This window comes from Vulpes vulpes, chromosome 16 (assembly GCF_048418805.1).
Source record: "Vulpes vulpes isolate BD-2025 chromosome 16, VulVul3, whole genome shotgun sequence".
Lineage (NCBI taxonomy): Eukaryota > Metazoa > Chordata > Mammalia > Carnivora > Canidae > Vulpes > Vulpes vulpes.
Window position 1 is genome coordinate 77754346 of NC_132795.1, and position 18932 is coordinate 77773277.

Consider the following 18932-nt stretch of genomic DNA (forward strand, 5'->3'; position numbering starts at 1 on the left):
ACCACCAAAACTGCACTTGTTGAACTAGCCAGTGATCCAATCACCAAATCCAATGGGGACTTTTCAACTATCAAACCTGATCCCGTTGGTCACTGCTGCATTTATTACCCCACTCCCTCATTCTTGAATATCTTTCTTCCCGTGATTATTAGGATTTGACCACTCTCTTCTGCCATTTGTCTTCTATAAAGGTGATAATAAATTGGTACCTATCCACACAGAGCGATTAAGACTAACTTGAGTGAAATGTTTGGAACCATGTCTGGCACAGTGTATTCAGTAAATACCGACAAATCATTGCCTTTGGGACAAAAGCAAAATTCACAATCCAGTTTCCTTTCCTTTTCCCTCATTAGAACCTCACACTGATGTAATACATGGAAACCCCATGCCATCTTCACACTTTGGTCTCCCCTTATGCAACAATGCTATTTATTGTACATGCTACAATGCTCCCCTTCCTCAACAGCCTGGCAAACCTCGAGTTGCCTCTGAGAAGTCCTCCTTGGCCTAATCCATTGTACCTCAAAGGACCCTGTGCCTATCTGCTGGAGGATTCATTTTGACAAACTGTTTCTCCACTAATTTTTAAACACATTCCAAACACAAGTTTTTGTCTTAATTCTGAGTCTTCTGAACAACCAGAAGGATTAAAATATTTCAACAAATGACCACTTTAGAGGATAATCTAGCACAGTGCTTTTCAAAATGTGCATACAAAACACTTGGGATCTTATGAAAGCAGATTCAATTCTGAGGCAAGTGCCTAAAATTCTGTAGGTGACTTTTTGAGTAGTGAGACTCCATTTAAATTTCTCTTAATGGGATTCTAAATTCAACATAACCTTTAAAAAAGGGGGGGGGGGGCAAGCAGGCACCAAGTTTGAAATCACAACTGACAAAGAGGCTAATAGCCAGTTTTCACAAATATAAGAGATTTAAATCAAGTCCATCACTGTTCCTAATTTCACTTTCTTATTTTGGCTGAGCCTGTAAAACTGGCTCAGCAGACTAGGGACTGGTACTCTAGAGACTAAAGGAATATGATGAAAGGTACAGAGAAGTCTAGAAACCCATACAAGGTGTGAAATAGAAAAGAACATCTAGATGAGAAAATAGTTTAGAGAATCTCAAAAATAGAAACAGCATAGGTCAAAGACTTCAAGGACTTCACCAATAAGACAGATTAAGCATGTAGGATAAACAAAATGTCCTCTTAAGAAAACAGTCTTGTACAGTAATCACTGAGAAAAATTTAAAATTTTCAGGTTATAACAGTAGTTTTAAAAGGGGGGAAAAGTATTTCTGAGACTACACTAAGTAGAGGTCAACAGTATCTATACTATGCATCAGATCTTTTAATAAAAATTCTGTAAAATACATCCTAAAGCATGGATCACTTCTAACTGCAGCATTCTAACAATTTTTGTTAGAATTATCTGAGAGCAAACATGCTACAGATAGCAGTTGAGGTAATAATTACCAATTACCGTGATCCTGCTAAAATAAAACAGGCAGTATGGTTAAGATTTAAAGATAGGTTTTAAAATTAGTCCGGAGTTCCATTAAGATTGTTGTAGAGGGACACCTGGGTGGCTCAGAGGTTGAGCATCTGCTTTTGACTCAGAATGTGACCCCAGAATCTGAGATCGAGTCCTACATCGGGCTCCCTGCGAGGAGCCTGCTTTTCCCTCTGCCTAGGTCTCTCATGAATAAATACATCTTAAAAAAAAAGAAAAAGAAAAAGAAAAAAAGATTGTTGTAGAAGGCAGAACTGAGATTTGAATCCAGCTCATTATGTGCCCAATATGACCAGTTAAATTATATAAACTGTTCTATACTTCAAGGAGGCTCCTGAGTGGTGCAGTTGGTTAAGCATCTGACTCTTGGTTTCAGCTGTTGTGATCCGGGTCATGAAATTAAGGCCCAAGTCTGGTCTGCACTCAGCAAGGTTTTAGTTTTTCAATCTCCCCTCTTCTCCCAACACCACCCCTCTCTCAAAAACAAACCTTTAAAAACACCCCATAACCTGCTGTATACTTTTAATTTCCTATAAAAATCAATACTGACTTTGTGACTTTTGTGAATATAAAAATCAGCAATTAATGATATACCCCAAAATAGTGTGCCCCCTTCTACCTTGTTAAACTTGAAAATGTAGGAACTGGAAGAACTACGGAACTGGGAAAGATGGACTTTGACCAATTCCCTCATTTTACAGTTGGAACTGGGGGGGGTTTTACAGCATAGTATTATCGACTGAGCACTTACTGCAAAAATGCACAGACTATGCTACGTGCTTTACCTTCATATTGTAAAAGCCAAGTAAAAAATAAAAACAAAAACAGTTGGGTAAATTATATCCATCTTGCAAGTAAAATAACTGGAGCTTAGGTAATATTAACCACTTAAAGTTTACACAGAACAGTGATCTTAACAGTGTTGAAGTAAAACTCCAAAGCCCAGGTTTAATACTCTGATAACTATTGTGTCTCAACAACCAGACACATTAATCTCCCACCAGATACCTTGCTGGCCTTCCTTTTGACTGAAAGGTTACAACTAATGAAGGTTTTTCTATTTAATGATTGACTGCCTAATATGTAATAATACCCCATATCAGGATTATCAACACTTGTAACTTCCCTGTAAAACCCATTTCTCTCTCTTGTCCTTCACTAATCAGTTTTTTATTTTCTGGTGAAACTAATAACAATGGTATTAAAATGGATTGCCCTCTAGGAAGAAGACATATCTTGTGGCTACAATAATCAGGTAACAATTATACTTAATGTTTTAATCTTGGCTCTGGTTTGCTATGGAATCTTTAAGTTTTTAAAAGGTAGCTAATAAAACAAACCCTAATAACTACTTTTTGAGTAGCTTAAAATTATAGAGAAAGCAATGGTTTAGAAGAACTAAAACAAGGTTTAGTTACTGCCAATCCACTCCTAAAGATACCTTTTTTTGGTAAAACATGTCCTGAATAGGCAGGACAACTGAAAATTCTCCCTTGCCTTATGAAAAAGAAAAATCACTATGAAAAACATTAGCAAATAGAAGTAAAAACATAAGGTTTTCTAATCTTTCATTTAAGCCTTCTGAAGTATAATTTAAAAACTAAACACATGGGGATCCCTGGGTGGCTCAGCAGTTTGGCACCTGCCTTCGGCCGGAGTCGTGACTGGAGTCCCCGGATCAAGTCCCGCGTTGGGCTCCCAGCATGGAGCCCACTTCTCCCTCTGCCTGTGTCTCTGCCTCTCTCTCTCTAGGTCTATCATGAATAAATAAATAAAAATCTTAAAAAAAAAAAACAAACAAAACACAATCTAGATAGTAAAACAACAAAAATGTATCCAAAATCCATCAAGTAAAAATCACCCCCATAACTGATTCTCAAACTTGTTCAACCTCAAGTTAATTAAAGGACTCAGATTCAGAGCAACAGTTGGGTAAATTGTAATTTTTTTATTGGAAAACAAATATACAACTTGGAATGGATTTGAGGCAAATTGTGCCATAAGCAGATTTTCTTTAAGTGGCTAAAACAAAGTTTAAAAAGCAAGTAACAATAAAAGAAAATGTTTCTGGTACAGGACCAGCAGTACAAAAAAATAGTGTACGAGTACCTGGATAATACACCCGTTTTGCAATAGTGCAACTTTTAAGTACATATTGTTGACTGTCCATAGTCCACGCAGAGTTACAACTCCACACTTCAACAACAACATGCTGACAGTTCCTAAAGAAAACTACTTAAAAAAAAGGCATAACCCAGATGTTCCCTCATTTGACCAACTCCATCTAAGTTTAGATGTGCAGAAGGGCTTAGATATATCCAGAGTAAGCCACATGCAACATGTTACTTGATCAATTTTCTAAAATAAGGTTTCAGGACAATGACAGTAAGATAAGGGAAGAAAACATGGAGGAATGAAGTCCTAATTACTATACATGCATATTTTTTGACAGCAGGGGGAAACCTTTTACAGATAAGTTACAAACAAAGAAAAGGCAAATAAACAATTTTGTACAAGAAATTTAACACATTCTGTACAATGTCTTCACTTTGCTGTCATCATTTGTACAAACTCTGAAAAAGAAGAAGTACACAAAAAGTTGCGTCAATGACAAAAGACTGACAAAACCAATCATATTACTCAATCTCTGAGTAGTTTCCAATTCCCCTTTCTTTCCTCAAAAATATACAGTACACAGGAGAATTGGTTTAGGCTAGCTCTATTAAGCTTTGTCAAGCCTTGATCTTCATAAACCAAAATAATGTAGGATTATTAATCAGTAAACTAAATTAATTCTTTAGACAAGTTATTACAAATAGAAGCATTCTTGCTCTTAAGTTTAGTATAACGATTAATTTTTAGTTGAAGCATTAAGTAAATAATTTCAGATTAAAGCTAATTACAGGGAAAATAAATCCAATGAAGGAAGGTAAGTCGCCTTAATTTCATTTTGAGAATCCTGAAAAGTTTATAAAGCTTTTAAAACTGTTTCACTATCATTATACAAAGATCACTTTAGCACAGTTTAGAGTACAGTGCTTCTCAAACTTTTAACATGCACATGAAATTGTCCAGCAATCTTGTTAAAATGCAGAGAATTCTAGGTATACAGGTAGGACCTTACAATAAACAGCTCTAAAAATTCCTCAGATGATTGTGATTTTGGCCTAGTGTAGAAAAACCCTCAGAAGAGCAGAAATTTTGTAAACATAAAAACTGTTTTAGGATCTTCATCTTGTGGGGGTGGGGGGTGGGGGTGGGGTGGTGTCACTACTTTTGAAATATGTAACAAATACCTGTTAACTTAAAAACCAAAGCACAGAATGAGGTAGTGAAAGACTTACCTTCATAGTTTACTTGACCATCACCATCAATATCTGCTTCCCTGATCATTTCATCAACCTCTTCATCTGTTAACTTCTCTCCCAGGTTTGTCATCACATGGCGAAGCTCTGCTGCACTAATATAGCCATTGCCATCCTAGAAGAAAATTTAGTAAAATATTTAAGTAAAATTATAGACTCAAGAGTTGAAATGAAAGTTTAGGAAGTTTACACCAAGCTTCACAGAGCGAGAAAAATATACTTTTAAAAATACATACCAACCAAGAACAATCTATAGTTGGCCAATAAATTGCCATTGAGAACAAGGCAGGACATCATACGTTAATTAAAAATCACTGTTTCTAGTCCCAAAGTCAGTGACACCTCCTTTGCCAAGATTTATTCTCAAAATTTAATATAATCCCTGATACCTACCTTATCAAACACACGGAATGCTTCTCTAATTTCTTCTTCACTATCTGTGTCTTTCATTTTTCTTGCCATCATTGTCAGAAATTCCGGGAAGTCAATTGTGCCATTACCTGAAATGGTATAGTTGAAATATTATAAGAGAATTTAAATGCCCCTCTTCAACTCCCCTTTTCCAAACCCCCAATTAAAAAACACTTACCATCAGCATCTACTTCATTAATCATGTCCTGTAACTCTGCTTCTGTGGGATTCTGCCCAAGAGACCTCATTACAGTTCCCAATTCCTTTGTTGTTATAGTTCCATCACCATCCTTGTCAAATAGTGAAAAGGCTTCTTTGAATTCTGTTTTAAAGAGAGACCACAATCCAAACATACAGATTAACAATAAAAAATAACCTCCTAAATGAAAATGTATTAATCAACTCTTAAAGCAAAGATACACATGGAGATAACACCTGAAATCAGTTTTTGATTCCTGAAGAATTAGGTGGGAAAACCTTACATTTCAAACATCTTTAATCATACTGCTCATATTGACCTATCAGCAAAGTTTTTTCACCTAAAATCTTACAAAGAACTCCAATATCTAGACCAGGTAAAAGTCGAAATTATTCTGCAATGAAAAGGCAAAGAATCAAAGCCCTAAACGACTGGCTTCTCTATTTACTACTGAAGCTCAGAGTAGAAAAATAAGACTACTGGTACCCAAGACGTGTTTCTATAGGACTATATGCATTATGTCCAAAGTAATCCTTGAAAATTAAAACTAAGTCTCTTTAAAAACTAACTTAAAAAAAAAAAAAAAACTAACTTAAGAACAAAAACCTTAAAGTTTAGGACAATGAGATACAAGGAACTATCACCAAAAATCAAAAATGATATTAACAATGGGATGATCAAGATATGAATGGCCAGTTTTAGCTAAGTATTGTTACGACTGCTAACAAAGACAATTTAGACCTTTCTTGAAAACATAAAATCCAAACTTTTAATGGAGTTGAAATGTATTATCTAACATCTTAAAAGTTGTCTTATGATATTATGTTTAACTCACCACTAGATTACATGGAAAGCTATTGGATCAACAGTCTAGAATACCTGGCTTCCCCATTTTTTCATAAACTAAAGCAGAGATTAAATTTGGTAGTGCGAGGTCATATAAATGAGCTAGTAACACAAAGCTAGTATTTTCTGGTAAGGTACTTTTTAAAAGGTATCAGACCCTGTCACCATGCAAATCCAAAAGCAAGTTTCCCAGGCTAAATTCGCTCAATGTATTTATACATCTGAAAATGTACACCTGACATGTTTAAGAAATAGTTTCCTTCCTCTTATATAGTCCAAGGCTATTCGTGCCTTTCTATCCTTGTTCCAATTCATATACATCCCAGTTTCAATCCAACATAATCTCTTCTCTGGACTCAACTACTCCTCTACTGATCTGCCATTAACATATATCATGTCTTTTAGCTTAAAATGAAATTCAAACCTTGTATCTTCTTACATGCTTGCCCTTATCTCTCCCAAAATCATGGGAAGCACCATTACTCATACTCCTCTTTCTTCTACCATCTACTATTAAAATTACTTCCAGCTCCAACTCATCAGTTGAAAATGGCAGGTTTACCAGTAACAATCTAGTTGCTCAAACAAGTGTGTGTTAAGTATGTGAGGCCATATAGCATAGAAACTAAAAGTAGACTTTGGAATTCAACTGCTTGGGTTAAATAATCCCAGCTCTGCTACTTACTAGTATTGTATGTAACCTTTAGCAAGTTAAGTTACTAAACCTTTACTACCTCAGTTTCCTCATTTTTGTTCAATAGGAGTAACTATACCTACCTTTCTAAGTTTATGATTTTTTTTTTTTTTAAGATTGATTCATTCATGAGACACAGAAAGAGAGGCAGAGACACAGGCAGAGGTTAGAAGCAGGCCCCATGCAGGGAGCCCGAGCGGGACTCCATCCCAGTCTCCAGGATCATGCCCTGGGCCGAAAGCAGGCACTAAAGCTGAGCCACCCAGGGATCCCCACCTAAGTTTACGAATTTAATTACTAAGCATAAAGCACTCAGAACTATGTCTGGCAAATACATACTTAGTGTCAAGAAAAAGATCTCATTTTCTTTCAGCATCCAAAACTGCACCAAAAAACTCTTAAATTTCTCTTGGTTTTCACAACAGCACATCAGTTTACCTCCTACCTTATACTGCCAAAGGCTCTCTTATTCCCATTTATCTCTCACACGTAGATGTGACCAATTTTCTTATCTTTTTCTCTTTTTGACCATCTCATCTATCCCCACTTATAATGAAGACTTTAGTCTACTGTCTCTCTCAACATAATACAGTAGTCCCCCACTCTTACCCAGTTTTGCTTTCTGCCATTTCAGTTACCCAGTCAACTGCAGTCCAAAAGCAAATGATCCTTCTGACATACAGTCCTGTCACTAGCAGCCTAACCCTACATCACAATGCCTATGTCCTTCAACTTACTTCATCTCATCACACAGGCATTTTATCATCTCACGAAAGGAGTACAGTAAGAGAGATCACACTCACGTAACTTACATTGCAGTATAATAAACAATTGTAACAATAGTCCTTGTTGCTCATCTTTTATTGCACTTAACTTATAAATTAAACTGTGTATGTGTGTATATAGGAAATTGGAACTGTCAGTGGTTTCAGGCATCCACTGGGGTCTTAGAATGTATCCTCCTCACACAGATAAATGGTGGGCTACTGTACCTTTATTTCTGACTTCCTACAGGACATGTTCCCTGGCTGACCCCAAGCAAGACTTATGAAAATGAATTCTATATTCCCCAGCAACCCTAGGAATGCAAGCAAAAGACACTAAATTTAATTCTTTCTCTCTGTGAAACCTGTCAAGTCCTGTTGAATTCTCCCATTTCAATATTGCCTGTTTCTTCAACTCTACACACAATATCTTGTTTCATGACCATATCATCTTCTGCCTAGACTATTACAATAGCCTTTTAAAAAATTATTTATTGGGATCCCTGGGTGGCGCAGAGGTTTGGCGCCTGCCCTTGGCCCAGGGCGCGATCCTGGAGACCCGGGATGGAATCCCACATCAGGCTCCCTATATGGAGCCTGCTTCTCCCTCTGCCTGTGTCTCTGCCTCTCTTTCTCTCTGTGTGTGACTATAATGAATAAAATATATATATATATATATTTATTTATTTATTTATTCATGAGAGAGAGACAGAGAGAGAGAGGAAGAAGCAGGCTCCATGCAGGAAGCCTAATGTGGGACTCGATCCCAGAACTTCGGGATCATGCCCTGAGCCAAAGGCAGATGCTCAACCATTGAGCCACCCAGGCGTCCCTACAATAGCCTTTTAACTGGGTTCTTTAAAATTATCCACACAACTACTTGAGTCATATTAATTACCTCTTTAGATTACCACGTTACTTTCTTCAGTTTAAAATCTTTTAATAAAATAAAATAAAATCTTTTAACTGCTTAGCTTTAGACCAGGTTATCACTAACTGGTTGGGTAGTTAATTGCTACATTCATTAGTTAACATAATTCCATTTCATTTAGAATTACTTGTTTTCAGAGGAACTCCTCTGGTATCAGAAGCTTAGTAGCAAGCTACTGATGGATTTTATATGAAATTAGCCTACAGTAGATTAATTAGATTGATCCAATGACAAAAACAGATCAATAAATCCCACAAACAGAATTTGATGAAGATATTTCCATTTTACTCAGATGTTTTTTCTTTTCAACAGGATGGAAAAAATACTGTCTAGAAATGCATAAACTATTAGGGTTGAACATGAACGCATGGCATCTATCACCTAATATCTTAGGGTACGAGAAAATTAAAGCACTTAGAAACATGATTTTGCTTATATTACATTCACTGCTATAATACTTAGCTAAAGGTATTATTTAACACCACCAATTATGTGCAAAAGCTTCCAATGTCTAACTATATAACCATTTTACTATATGACTTAATTATTAAGATGCATGGTAAATTTATAGATGTGTTCTTAATTTCAAGGAGTTTTAAAATACATTAACTTAAAAAAAAAAGAAATTAGCTCTACATCCAGCATGGGGCCCAACACAGGGCTTGAACTCATGACCCTGAGATCAAAACCTGAGCTGAAATCCAGAGTCAGATGCTTAACCAACTGAACCACCCAGATGCCCCTAAAATACATCAACTTTTAAAATGCTTGCTGGAATAAGTGAAAAGCAGAAAATAAGACCATATCTATGCTGTAACTATTAGTTTATGGATACAAGAAAGGAACAAATGTCAAGATTTATTTCAAATTTCTTATTTGTATTTTTAAACTAGAGCCAGAAATACCTGTTAAAACTCCTTGAAATAAAAATAAACTCAAAGTACAATTTAAATTCCCCTGCCCTTACATCTCACTACCTGTACTTTAGAACTAGTATAATCTTTATGTACAGATGCATTCCATTCTAAACTGTAATTCCCAGGAATTACTTGAATCTAATGCATGTTTACCAACTTCCATTTATTTAGAAAATTCTAAATTATGTCTTAAAGGGCATGTATCAGACTTTTGCTGTCACTATTTAAACGAGTAAAAAAAAAAACTATTTAAATGAGTAAGGTTATGATCTTTTATCAAGAAAGTTTTACTCCTACACTCGACTTAAAAAAAAAAAATCCTTGTAGGTTTTTCCTAGTAGTCCCCTTCAGTGTCAAACAAGGGCAGAATCATCAACAAAATTACTAGTGATGTCATAATGGACTCCTCCAGATTGCTCTTTAAGACTAAGTAAACAATTCTACTAACTTCATATAAACAAACATGCTTTTTCTAGACCAAGTTATTTGCTGTTATTTCTAAACAAATCTGAAGTAGTAATAATTATCACATGAAGCTAAAATAGCTTTAAAAGAACTTTATACTCAATGTTGACTTATATTAAGTCTATTGACATTTTATTTTTTGGTAAGGACTCTAAGATGTCACTGATTACCACCACTTACAACTTAACAGGATAAAGAAAATTTGCCTCCACCTCAAAGGTGGACACTGAAATAATCCTATTTAGAAGGAAGGGATTTTGGAGGGAGGCACAATTCTTAGGATAGGGTAGGTAGTGTTCTGGAACATTTTTTGTGTCACACACCTCTGAAAAGAAGTGTACCGATTCTTCAGTCCTTACTATGTGGGAGGCAAAGGGGATACAAGAGGCAACAAAAAGGTCCCCTGTTCTTGCAGGGTTTTATTTTAATAGTATAAAAGCTTTGGCTTCTTTTGCCCTTTTATATTTAAAAGACATAAGCTGGTTTTTTTTTTCTTTCATAGTTGTATGTGTGTTTGGGAGGGTAATAATGAGCATGAACTCTGACAGATACTTTAAATAATACATTTTCTATCCTAAAGTGAAAATACTATGCCGTGTTCAGCAGTGACAACTACCTGACTGGGAATACCAAGAAATGAAAGGTAGAGAGGGGAGGCAAATATATTAAGAGAAGTTTAGAAGTTAAGGCTGAATATATTAATTAGCCCATCACTTCCTAAAGGACATGTTATTTTTAAAAAACTGTTTTAGGAATTTACATTTCACTGAAAAACTTTAAATAATATAAATGAACAAAGAAATTAGGTCCAAAATTCTGGTTGACTACTTCAACACTCAATACATGCAATGTATCAACCCTTGAAAGCAAATCCCAGATTCAACTCAAATTCACAGAACAAATAATAAAACCTGCTTACATTTGGTCCTTCATGCTAATAGCTTCCTAACTTTATATATATAGTCCTATTAAATAATATTTGTGATGAATATCTGAGATGACTAGTGATTGCTGGGTCCTCCAAATTTGTTTATGTGGAGCGGGCAAGGGGCTTACTTTAAATGGGCTATAAACAGCTGAGTTCCAATTGGGCTTTCTCAATTTTTTCTAGCATAAAAAAAAAAAAAAGCTTTAGTGCTTTTGAACACTTCAAACTTCTTGCCTTCCAGGAAAACTGTGATAGTTAACACTACTTGATGCTTGTGTTAATAAGCCTAAGGAGAGTAAAGGAAGATTTTTTGCAAAGCATTTCAACATTACAATGAACTAGAAAGGAAAAAAAAAATCCTTAAGCAGGTTTACCCTACAGTTGATGTTAACCCACCATCTCAAAGTTGTTAGAATAAAATCAAAAGTACCAATGTTTAATGTTACGACATAAAGACAACATGACATCAAGTTTTACATAACAATTTCACAAATTTCCACGGCAAACAAAAGGAGAGAAGACTTAAAAAGCTCAGTAACAGCTGTTATTGTTCTTTAAGACAAAATTCAACTTACTACACATTTATAAAATAAAATGGTAACTTCTTGACCTAAGTTTTCTCTAGAGATAATGATTATCCCTGGTTGATTCTACATACAATTCTAAGGTCAAAATATTAGCTACTTTAAACTGGGGTAAATTCAATGTTCCCTTTCCAATTCAACATTTCAAGTTACCTATTAATTACTACCTGGCTCTTTTTTTATGAAGAGTATTTGGAGTTGCAGTGTTAAAAATTGCCCAGAATTCATATTTTAAAGATAATCTTCAAGAAAATCAAAAGACCACCACCACCACCAAGTTTCCAAAGTATATCTTCACAGCGCGTAAAAACTTGCCTTTAATTAGTTAGCCCCATACATCTTTCACAGGCAACTGTACCTTCTCATCTGCCAAAGCAGATTCAATTACTAGATTACATTACACCCATTTGTTACTATCTACTACATAGATCAAAGTCAATTCTTTTTACAGGTATCTTATTTTGAGGTTGGCTATTCAATTTATAATAAAATCCAATGTGTACCACTTAGCTAGGCATTTCTTACCTGCAATCTGCTCCTCAGTCAGTTGGTCAGCCTACAAAGAGATCAGAGATAGTTAAGTGAGTTCAGAGTATGTAGATGAGCAGTTAAATTAAGAACCAAGTTTAAAGACTTTCAAGGCTCCCCTTGTACCATAAACAACATTTAGTGTAACATTCCTTAGTATGAGGAACAAACAAAATGTATGCATTTTTTTACTCCTTAAGTAGACAGGTTTAGCTTCAAAGCTAAGCAGTCCTGACCAAGTTTAATACTTATACCTTCAAATATTATTTCAGAATACATATAAAAGTCTAAATTTCAAACAAATTGGGGGGAAAAAAGCAATCTGACATACTAGAAAATTTAAATGGAGCTGTTATTCTTCTAAAGCAAGGGAGAATTCAACAAAAAGTTTCCTTTCTCAAAGTTAGGATACCTAAACTTAAGTCCACTTCCTCTGGTGGATAAAACACACACTATTATCAGAAATCTCCACTGAACCAAACATAATATCCAATGACTACATTCAAAATTACCCCTACTAATGGTTAAATACATTATTTTGACATGAAAATGATTTTCCAAACCTAAAAAACAAAACAAAAAACCCCATAACACTAAGTAAAAATCCCATTATATATAAAAATCCAAGCTGTCCTAGTTGGGGCAACATAAAGCTATCACTTTTTACTTCTCACCTGCCAGGGAACTGCAGAGAATCCAGGATTTTCAACATTTGAACTACATTATTTACTAAATGTTAAGTCTAACCATCCATTTTCTCCTGACTTTTGAAATCCCAAAGTGTGCCTAATGTTGTGAGGTTTGGTAGCATAGAGAAGTTGTTTTTGCTTAAAAAACAAAAACAAAAACAAAACAAAACAAAAAAGCCCAGACATTGCTAAAGCCCTTTACAGATGCTTTTATTCATCTTCTCAATAACCCTCCTTTCCTTATCATACAAATAGGGAAAGAGGTTTAGGTTACATTTCAGGGAGGAATACAAAATTAGTAACTAGCGGAGTCAGAACTAAAACACAAAGGTATTATGTATTCATTATTGCCGTTAAGTTTTAAATGCAGAGTACCATAATATATAATAAACATATCTGCAAAATACCAAGGCTCCTTTTTTTTCATGTGGCCTTTGTCTTTGGACATTTCATCACTTAAAATACATGAACCCACGAATCAACGTTTACATGGTACTAACTAGACACAGGCTTCTAGTATTCTTACCTCTTCGGAATCATGCAAATTGTGATTAACCCATTCACTTATTAGTATGAAAGAATAACACTGCCTGGTTTCATTCTTCTTAAAGAATACCTTAATGTAGAATAGCATCACATTTCTCTAGGGGTCAGCATGAGAAAATTTGGGAAGGAACCCAGAAAGCCTAAATTTCTTTCCCTGCTCAACAATTTTGACTTGACCTCCATGTAAACCCAACTTGTTTCTATTCTGAGAAAGCAAAAAAGCAAAAGGCCTGGTAACTTAAAATTGAAAAGGCAATAATTAAATTCAAATGCAGGAGTTAAAAAAAAAAATCTACTTTTATCCTTTCAAATCCCAAATCTCCACCAAGTATCTGATATAAAATCAGTCATACACTGTCTTCCCTTAGGAGTAAGATTTAAAACACAGTAAATCCACTGACTTGATGTTCACTTTGTTAGAGACTATAAAGATTTACTTCTACTCTGATTCCATTTTGAAGGACTTGTAACATTTCAGAAAAAAGGGCAACATGGCAGGGCGGAGGTAAAAAAAAAAAAAAAAGCATAGGGCTTTGAATCATTGCTGGACTAGTATCCTAGCTCTGCCACTTAAGAGCCATGTGACTGGACAGGTTACTCAACCACTCAATTTCATCCATACAATATTAGTATCTACCTTATAAAGTTATTGTGCAGAGTGAGAAGCTGTGTAAAGGGCTAACCCAAAGAGTTCAGTGATAATTACTTTATATATTAACTAATTAAAGAACCTACAATGCTAAATATGAACCTGACAAGTTCAACTTCCACACAGAAGACAAATATGCATGGCATTATCACCTCTTGCTTCAGAGTAGCAGGGCCCCATTATAAATCTCATATTGACTGTATTATATGCAGGCATTTTGAAATTTATTTTCTTCTTGCCATATTTTATCTTTTATCCTAGTTATCTTCACCCCATTCTGTCTACCAGATCACTTATGAAATACTTAAAAATGACCAAAATACACATATGCACATGTGTGCTTTGTCTTATCATATATTATGGAGATGCCCATTTAAAACTTACCCTTTCTAGGAAGTTATTAAGTTTAAAATGTATTACTGCAACATAGAAATTTAATTTTACTATTCTCATCCATTTACAACCAAGCATTGCATAACATTGTCTAGTGTCTTTTCTAGGTATCAGAATATAAAATTGAGACCATGAAAAACAATAAATATTTGTTAACCGTCTTTTAAAACACCAAACCTACCATTGTTCCATGTTATTTTTGTTTGATTTAATCTGAGAAAATAAATTTCCATAAACTGAAAGCACAAGGTGCAGCCCGGGGAGAGTTGCGGCTGATGAAATCAGTTTAGGACTATAGACTTACTTAGTTAAGCTAAATGTATGGAAGGCATAGTATATGTGAAAGCTATGTGCAGAAAGGTAAACAGGGTTTGTTCTCTCAGCAGGGAGGAAGGGGTGGATTTTGGGAAGGCGCATTTATATTAAAGCTAAGGAAGGAAGGAAAAAAAGGAAGTTAGCTATAAAACAAAACTTTAAAATCATCCAATTTTGCTTGGAAAAGCCAAAACTCAATGGTCGTACATCATCTTGTCCAGCTCTTCATCTCTAGGCAGGCACAATCTCAGAAAAATTCACAAATGAGGGGTGCCTGCATAGCCCAGTTAAGCGAAATCACTCTTGATTTCAGCTCAGGTCAAGATCTGACCTGAAGGTTGAGATATTAAACCCTGCTTTGCGTTTCCCACTTGGCATGGAGATTTCTTTAGATTCTCTCTCCCTCTCCCTCTTTGCCCTGCCTCCCACCCCCTCAAAAGGAAAAGAAACAGAAAAATTCACAAATGTACTTTAAGGAATGAACTATCAAACAGAATGCTGTTACTCATACAGCCTTAAAAGTGCTCCTTGATTTTACTTGCAATGTTTCAAAAAACTTAAAGCAGTTTTTATATTTACTACTAATCCAAAATCCAAGGTTTTAAAATAAACTTTACCAGCAACATTCAGATTAAGGCCTACTAAAAGCAAAACACACCACTCTAATTTGTAAGCCATTCCCAACTACATGCAAATAAATTTGGTTCTGATTTCTGTCTATGGAGAGTGCCATTTTCTTAGTTAGAAGAACTATAAGAATTATACTTTTGGGAAAACTCAAGCTCATTAACATGTGTGTTTATCTCGGTAAAGAATAACCCACTGGAGAGGTAACTAGTTCTTACTCCTTTATTTCTCTAACAATTGATGTAATTCCTCCTCCGGTTCATCACTGGAGAGAAAAGCTTCCGGGCACTAGTACACTCTCAGGTTCCACACCAGACCTACTGAACTAGAACAGAATCTGCATTTTTAAGAACCACAGGTGATTTGTAGACACTGGAAACATTAATCTAGACTAATGGGTGATCCGAAAAGTCAATACATTATATACCTATCAAACATTTCCTAAACAGCATTCAAAGTGGATATGGATACTCTTGGGAGTTTATCTAGTGAACAGCAGTTTAAAAATAATCCAAAAGTCTGAATAAATGTATGAATCCACAGGTTTAAAACAGAATACAAACTTTTAGCTTTCATTCATTCATTTTTATTCCAAGTTCTACTTGGATACAACAAAGGCTTCATTAAGTAAAATTTTTTCTACAATTTCAGAAGTCAGGGTAATTGTTTTACCTTTATCAAAAGCAGTCTAGAATATTTCAGTAGAGTTAACAGATACCTTAATTCTGACAGAATAGCACTTACTACATAGCCTCTTACACCAAGAAAAACCATTAAGACAAATTACTTCAGAGAAATTAGGACCTTTACTAAAGGCCTAATTCGATTGTTGTACCTAAATCTGGAACTTTCTATGTATTTTAACAGGGCCATAGTTGAGCGTAACACAAACTGATCTCCTTACAATTTGACACAATAAACATTATTTAGACAAGCACAAAACTTTCTACCTATTCCTGTCTTTTATTAGGCAGGCCCCAAAGTCTTCTTGAAGCAATCCCCAGCCCTCTCAATATCAACTACATGTAAACCCAAGACAAATTCTTATTCTTTAAAATTGATAAGAGCCCTAATTTTAAATCTCCAGATCTTATAATTATGTTGCTTTAAGACAACCTCCAAATTAATTTTACTTAACAATGACTGTCCATCTAACTAACTCAAAACCCCCAAAGCACCAATGATGTAAACAGTAACTAGAAAATCTTATCACGGGCAAGGACCATGAAAGCAGATTAAAAACTGTATACATCACCCAGAAAATCTATTCGAGTTCCTGATTCAAGTATCAGACTGATTAGGTAAAAATTTTACCGTTCATTTAAAAACATTTTTAAAAACTTACTGCACAATTTAGAACCTTGATTCCATGCATATAATGTAATCTGAAAGTAAATTCAACCAGTATGTTTAAAGTCAGGAAAAAATAATTTAAAATATCAAAATAGAATGAATGCATCAAACTTGAATGAACACTAGTTTTAACCAAGGTGAACTCCTCTCCCCACACCCATACAAGCTGGAGGTTTCAGTTGGCAAGGACTCCCAACTCCTGTTTAAGATGTCACCTTGCCTTCTGGACACACCCATCGCTGTAACCACTTGGCAGACGGAAACACAAAATAGGTATTGCAAATTACCGCCCTCATTAGATTTTTTTTTTTTTAAACAGGAAAAAAAACCAGGAGTTCCGGTCTCAACTGATGACAGGAACATGCTTTTGAAAAATCCCCTGCTCCCCCTGCCCCCGGTACACCCTTCCTTCACTACAGTATTTGACAGCCACTACTGTGCAAATGCATTGCACGGCATGTAACCATGGTCTAGCATTTTCTATACGGAAATACGACTCCTTTTCCACGGAGCTGGAGCTGGAGCGGGGGCAAGGCTGTGGTTGTGGTTAACATTAGGAGTGCACGTGAGTCCTCCATAGAATACAGACGAGGCTTACGGGAGGATAAAAGCCAGTGGCGCCGAAGCCTGCCTTCGCTGAGCGCCTAGAGAGCCTTTCAGACCCAAGCCGGAGCAGAGGGCTGTAACACGACGCGCACCGAGGATGCGCCACACTTCAGGTATAAAAGCTCATTCCCTTCAACCAACGACGGAGCCACTTACGATAAATTTGCTGTTCAACGTCCAGCCCGGGGAGCAGGAAAAGGCCCCAGATGGAGTGGGGCAGATTCAGGATAAACCGAGCTTCCTTCTCGCCACCCGGAGGGGGGGGAAGGGGGGATGGGAACCTGCCGGGCCGCCCTCCCCCCCACCCCATCCCATCCCCAACCGGCCGGCCCCGCCGCGACCTCCGCAGCCCTGCAGGTGCCAGCGCAGCAGCTGGGGCGCGAGCCGAGCGGGCGGCGGCCCCGGCCACGCCGCCCCGCCCCCCCCGCCCCGGCCGCTCCCCGCGCCGCGCGGGCTCGGCCCACACAGCGCGCCGCGCCCGCTCGCGCGCCCCCCGCCCCCCACCCGGCACGCGGGGGATGCGGGCTAACGGCGGCGCTGGCGCTCGCCCCGGGCCTCGCGCTCCCTCCCGCCCCCTCGGCGCATGGCGGCCGCGAGCGGACAAAGGCGCTTCCTGGCGCCAGCACCAACCGTCCGTTGGGCTTTTGAATCCGGCCCCGGCACTGACCTTTGGAGATGCCCGAGCCGAGGCGTCTGCCCGCCCGCTCTCCCGCGCCCTTCCACTCTCTCGTCTGCACCATGTGCTGGGCCGCCCCCCGCCCGGAACCACCCTCCGCCTCACCCCGCCAAGCCCCTGAGGAGCTCCGCCGCCTCGTGGGCAACGCTCCCGGCCCCCCCAGCACTAGAGCGCTCCTCCCTGAGGAGGACGAGGATGGGGGAGCACCTGCGACGCAACCGCCGCGGCGCCCCCAGTCTCTTTCGCGCCATCCTTCCGGCGAAGACCACTCCGGGAGGGGGTGGGGGGAGCGACATGCCCCGTAACAAATTTACTTCAGCCTCGTCCCCCCGCAGGCCGAGCGCCGGCAGCTCAGCGGCACTCACCATGCTGCAAGCGCTACCGGTCTCCAAGAAGCGACCACACAACCAGTCAGCTCGCTCGCCCCACTCGGACTAATTCTCCTCCTCCGCCCCCAGCGCCTCATAAACACCTCCCTCCGCCAGATCCCTCCGCCGCATGCCAGATAACGGAACGGCGCAAACGAGTCCCGGCCAAGCCCCCTCCTCTCTAGCTCGGCTCGGACTCCTCTCTCCACTGTTACCGACTCGACGAAGCCAAAGAGAAAGGGAAGTGGGCGAGCGGATGACGTAAGTGGGCTTCACTGCTCCGCGAGCCCGTGTACAGGCCGGTGGAGTCGCGCCCGAGGGGCGCTACTTTGCGGCGCGGAGGAGCATCATAGTGGCGGCTCGAGGCCGATGATCGTTGAGTCGGCCTCTGATTGGCTGGTTCGTACCTGCAATGCGTCACTCGGGGCTCGCAGCCGCCGCCGGGACGCGGTGCGGCTTCTGCCGTTGCTGCCGAGGCCGCGCTGTCCTGGCAACTGCGCCAGGCGGCGGAGTCGCTTCCCCTGCGCCTGGCCGGAGAACCTTTCTCCTCCACCCGTG

General features: G+C 38.3%; 1 protein-coding gene and 1 long non-coding RNA gene across 4 annotated transcripts in view; one reads left to right on the top strand and one right to left on the bottom strand.

The window, feature by feature from the left end:
- Positions 1 to 3448: 3448 nt before the first annotated feature.
- On the bottom strand, positions 3449 to 18909 carry CALM2 (calmodulin 2). Of its 3 annotated transcripts, none has more exons than XM_072741735.1 (6): positions 18782 to 18909; positions 12150 to 12180; positions 5475 to 5618; positions 5279 to 5385; positions 4865 to 5000; positions 3449 to 4093 (listed from the first exon to the last, which is right to left on the bottom strand). In XM_072741735.1, the coding sequence occupies exons 3-6, from the start codon at positions 5542 to 5544 to the stop codon at positions 4065 to 4067; spliced, it is 342 nt and encodes a 113-aa protein (XP_072597836.1). In that variant the 5' UTR covers positions 5545 to 5618; positions 12150 to 12180; positions 18782 to 18909; the 3' UTR covers positions 3449 to 4064. The 3 variants fall into 3 exon arrangements, with proteins under 3 accessions (XP_072597836.1, XP_025848386.2, XP_072597835.1); XM_025992601.2 differs by lacking the exon at positions 18782 to 18909 and adding an exon at positions 18372 to 18555; XM_072741734.1 differs by lacking the exon at positions 18782 to 18909 and adding an exon at positions 17998 to 18246.
- LOC112915228 (uncharacterized) overlaps positions 18527 to 18932 on the top strand; it is a 167877-nt gene continuing 167471 nt past the window's right edge. The window contains exon 1 of the long non-coding RNA XR_011997879.1: positions 18527 to 18635. This is a non-coding gene — a long non-coding RNA (uncharacterized lncRNA). The remainder of the gene's footprint in view (positions 18636 to 18932) is intronic.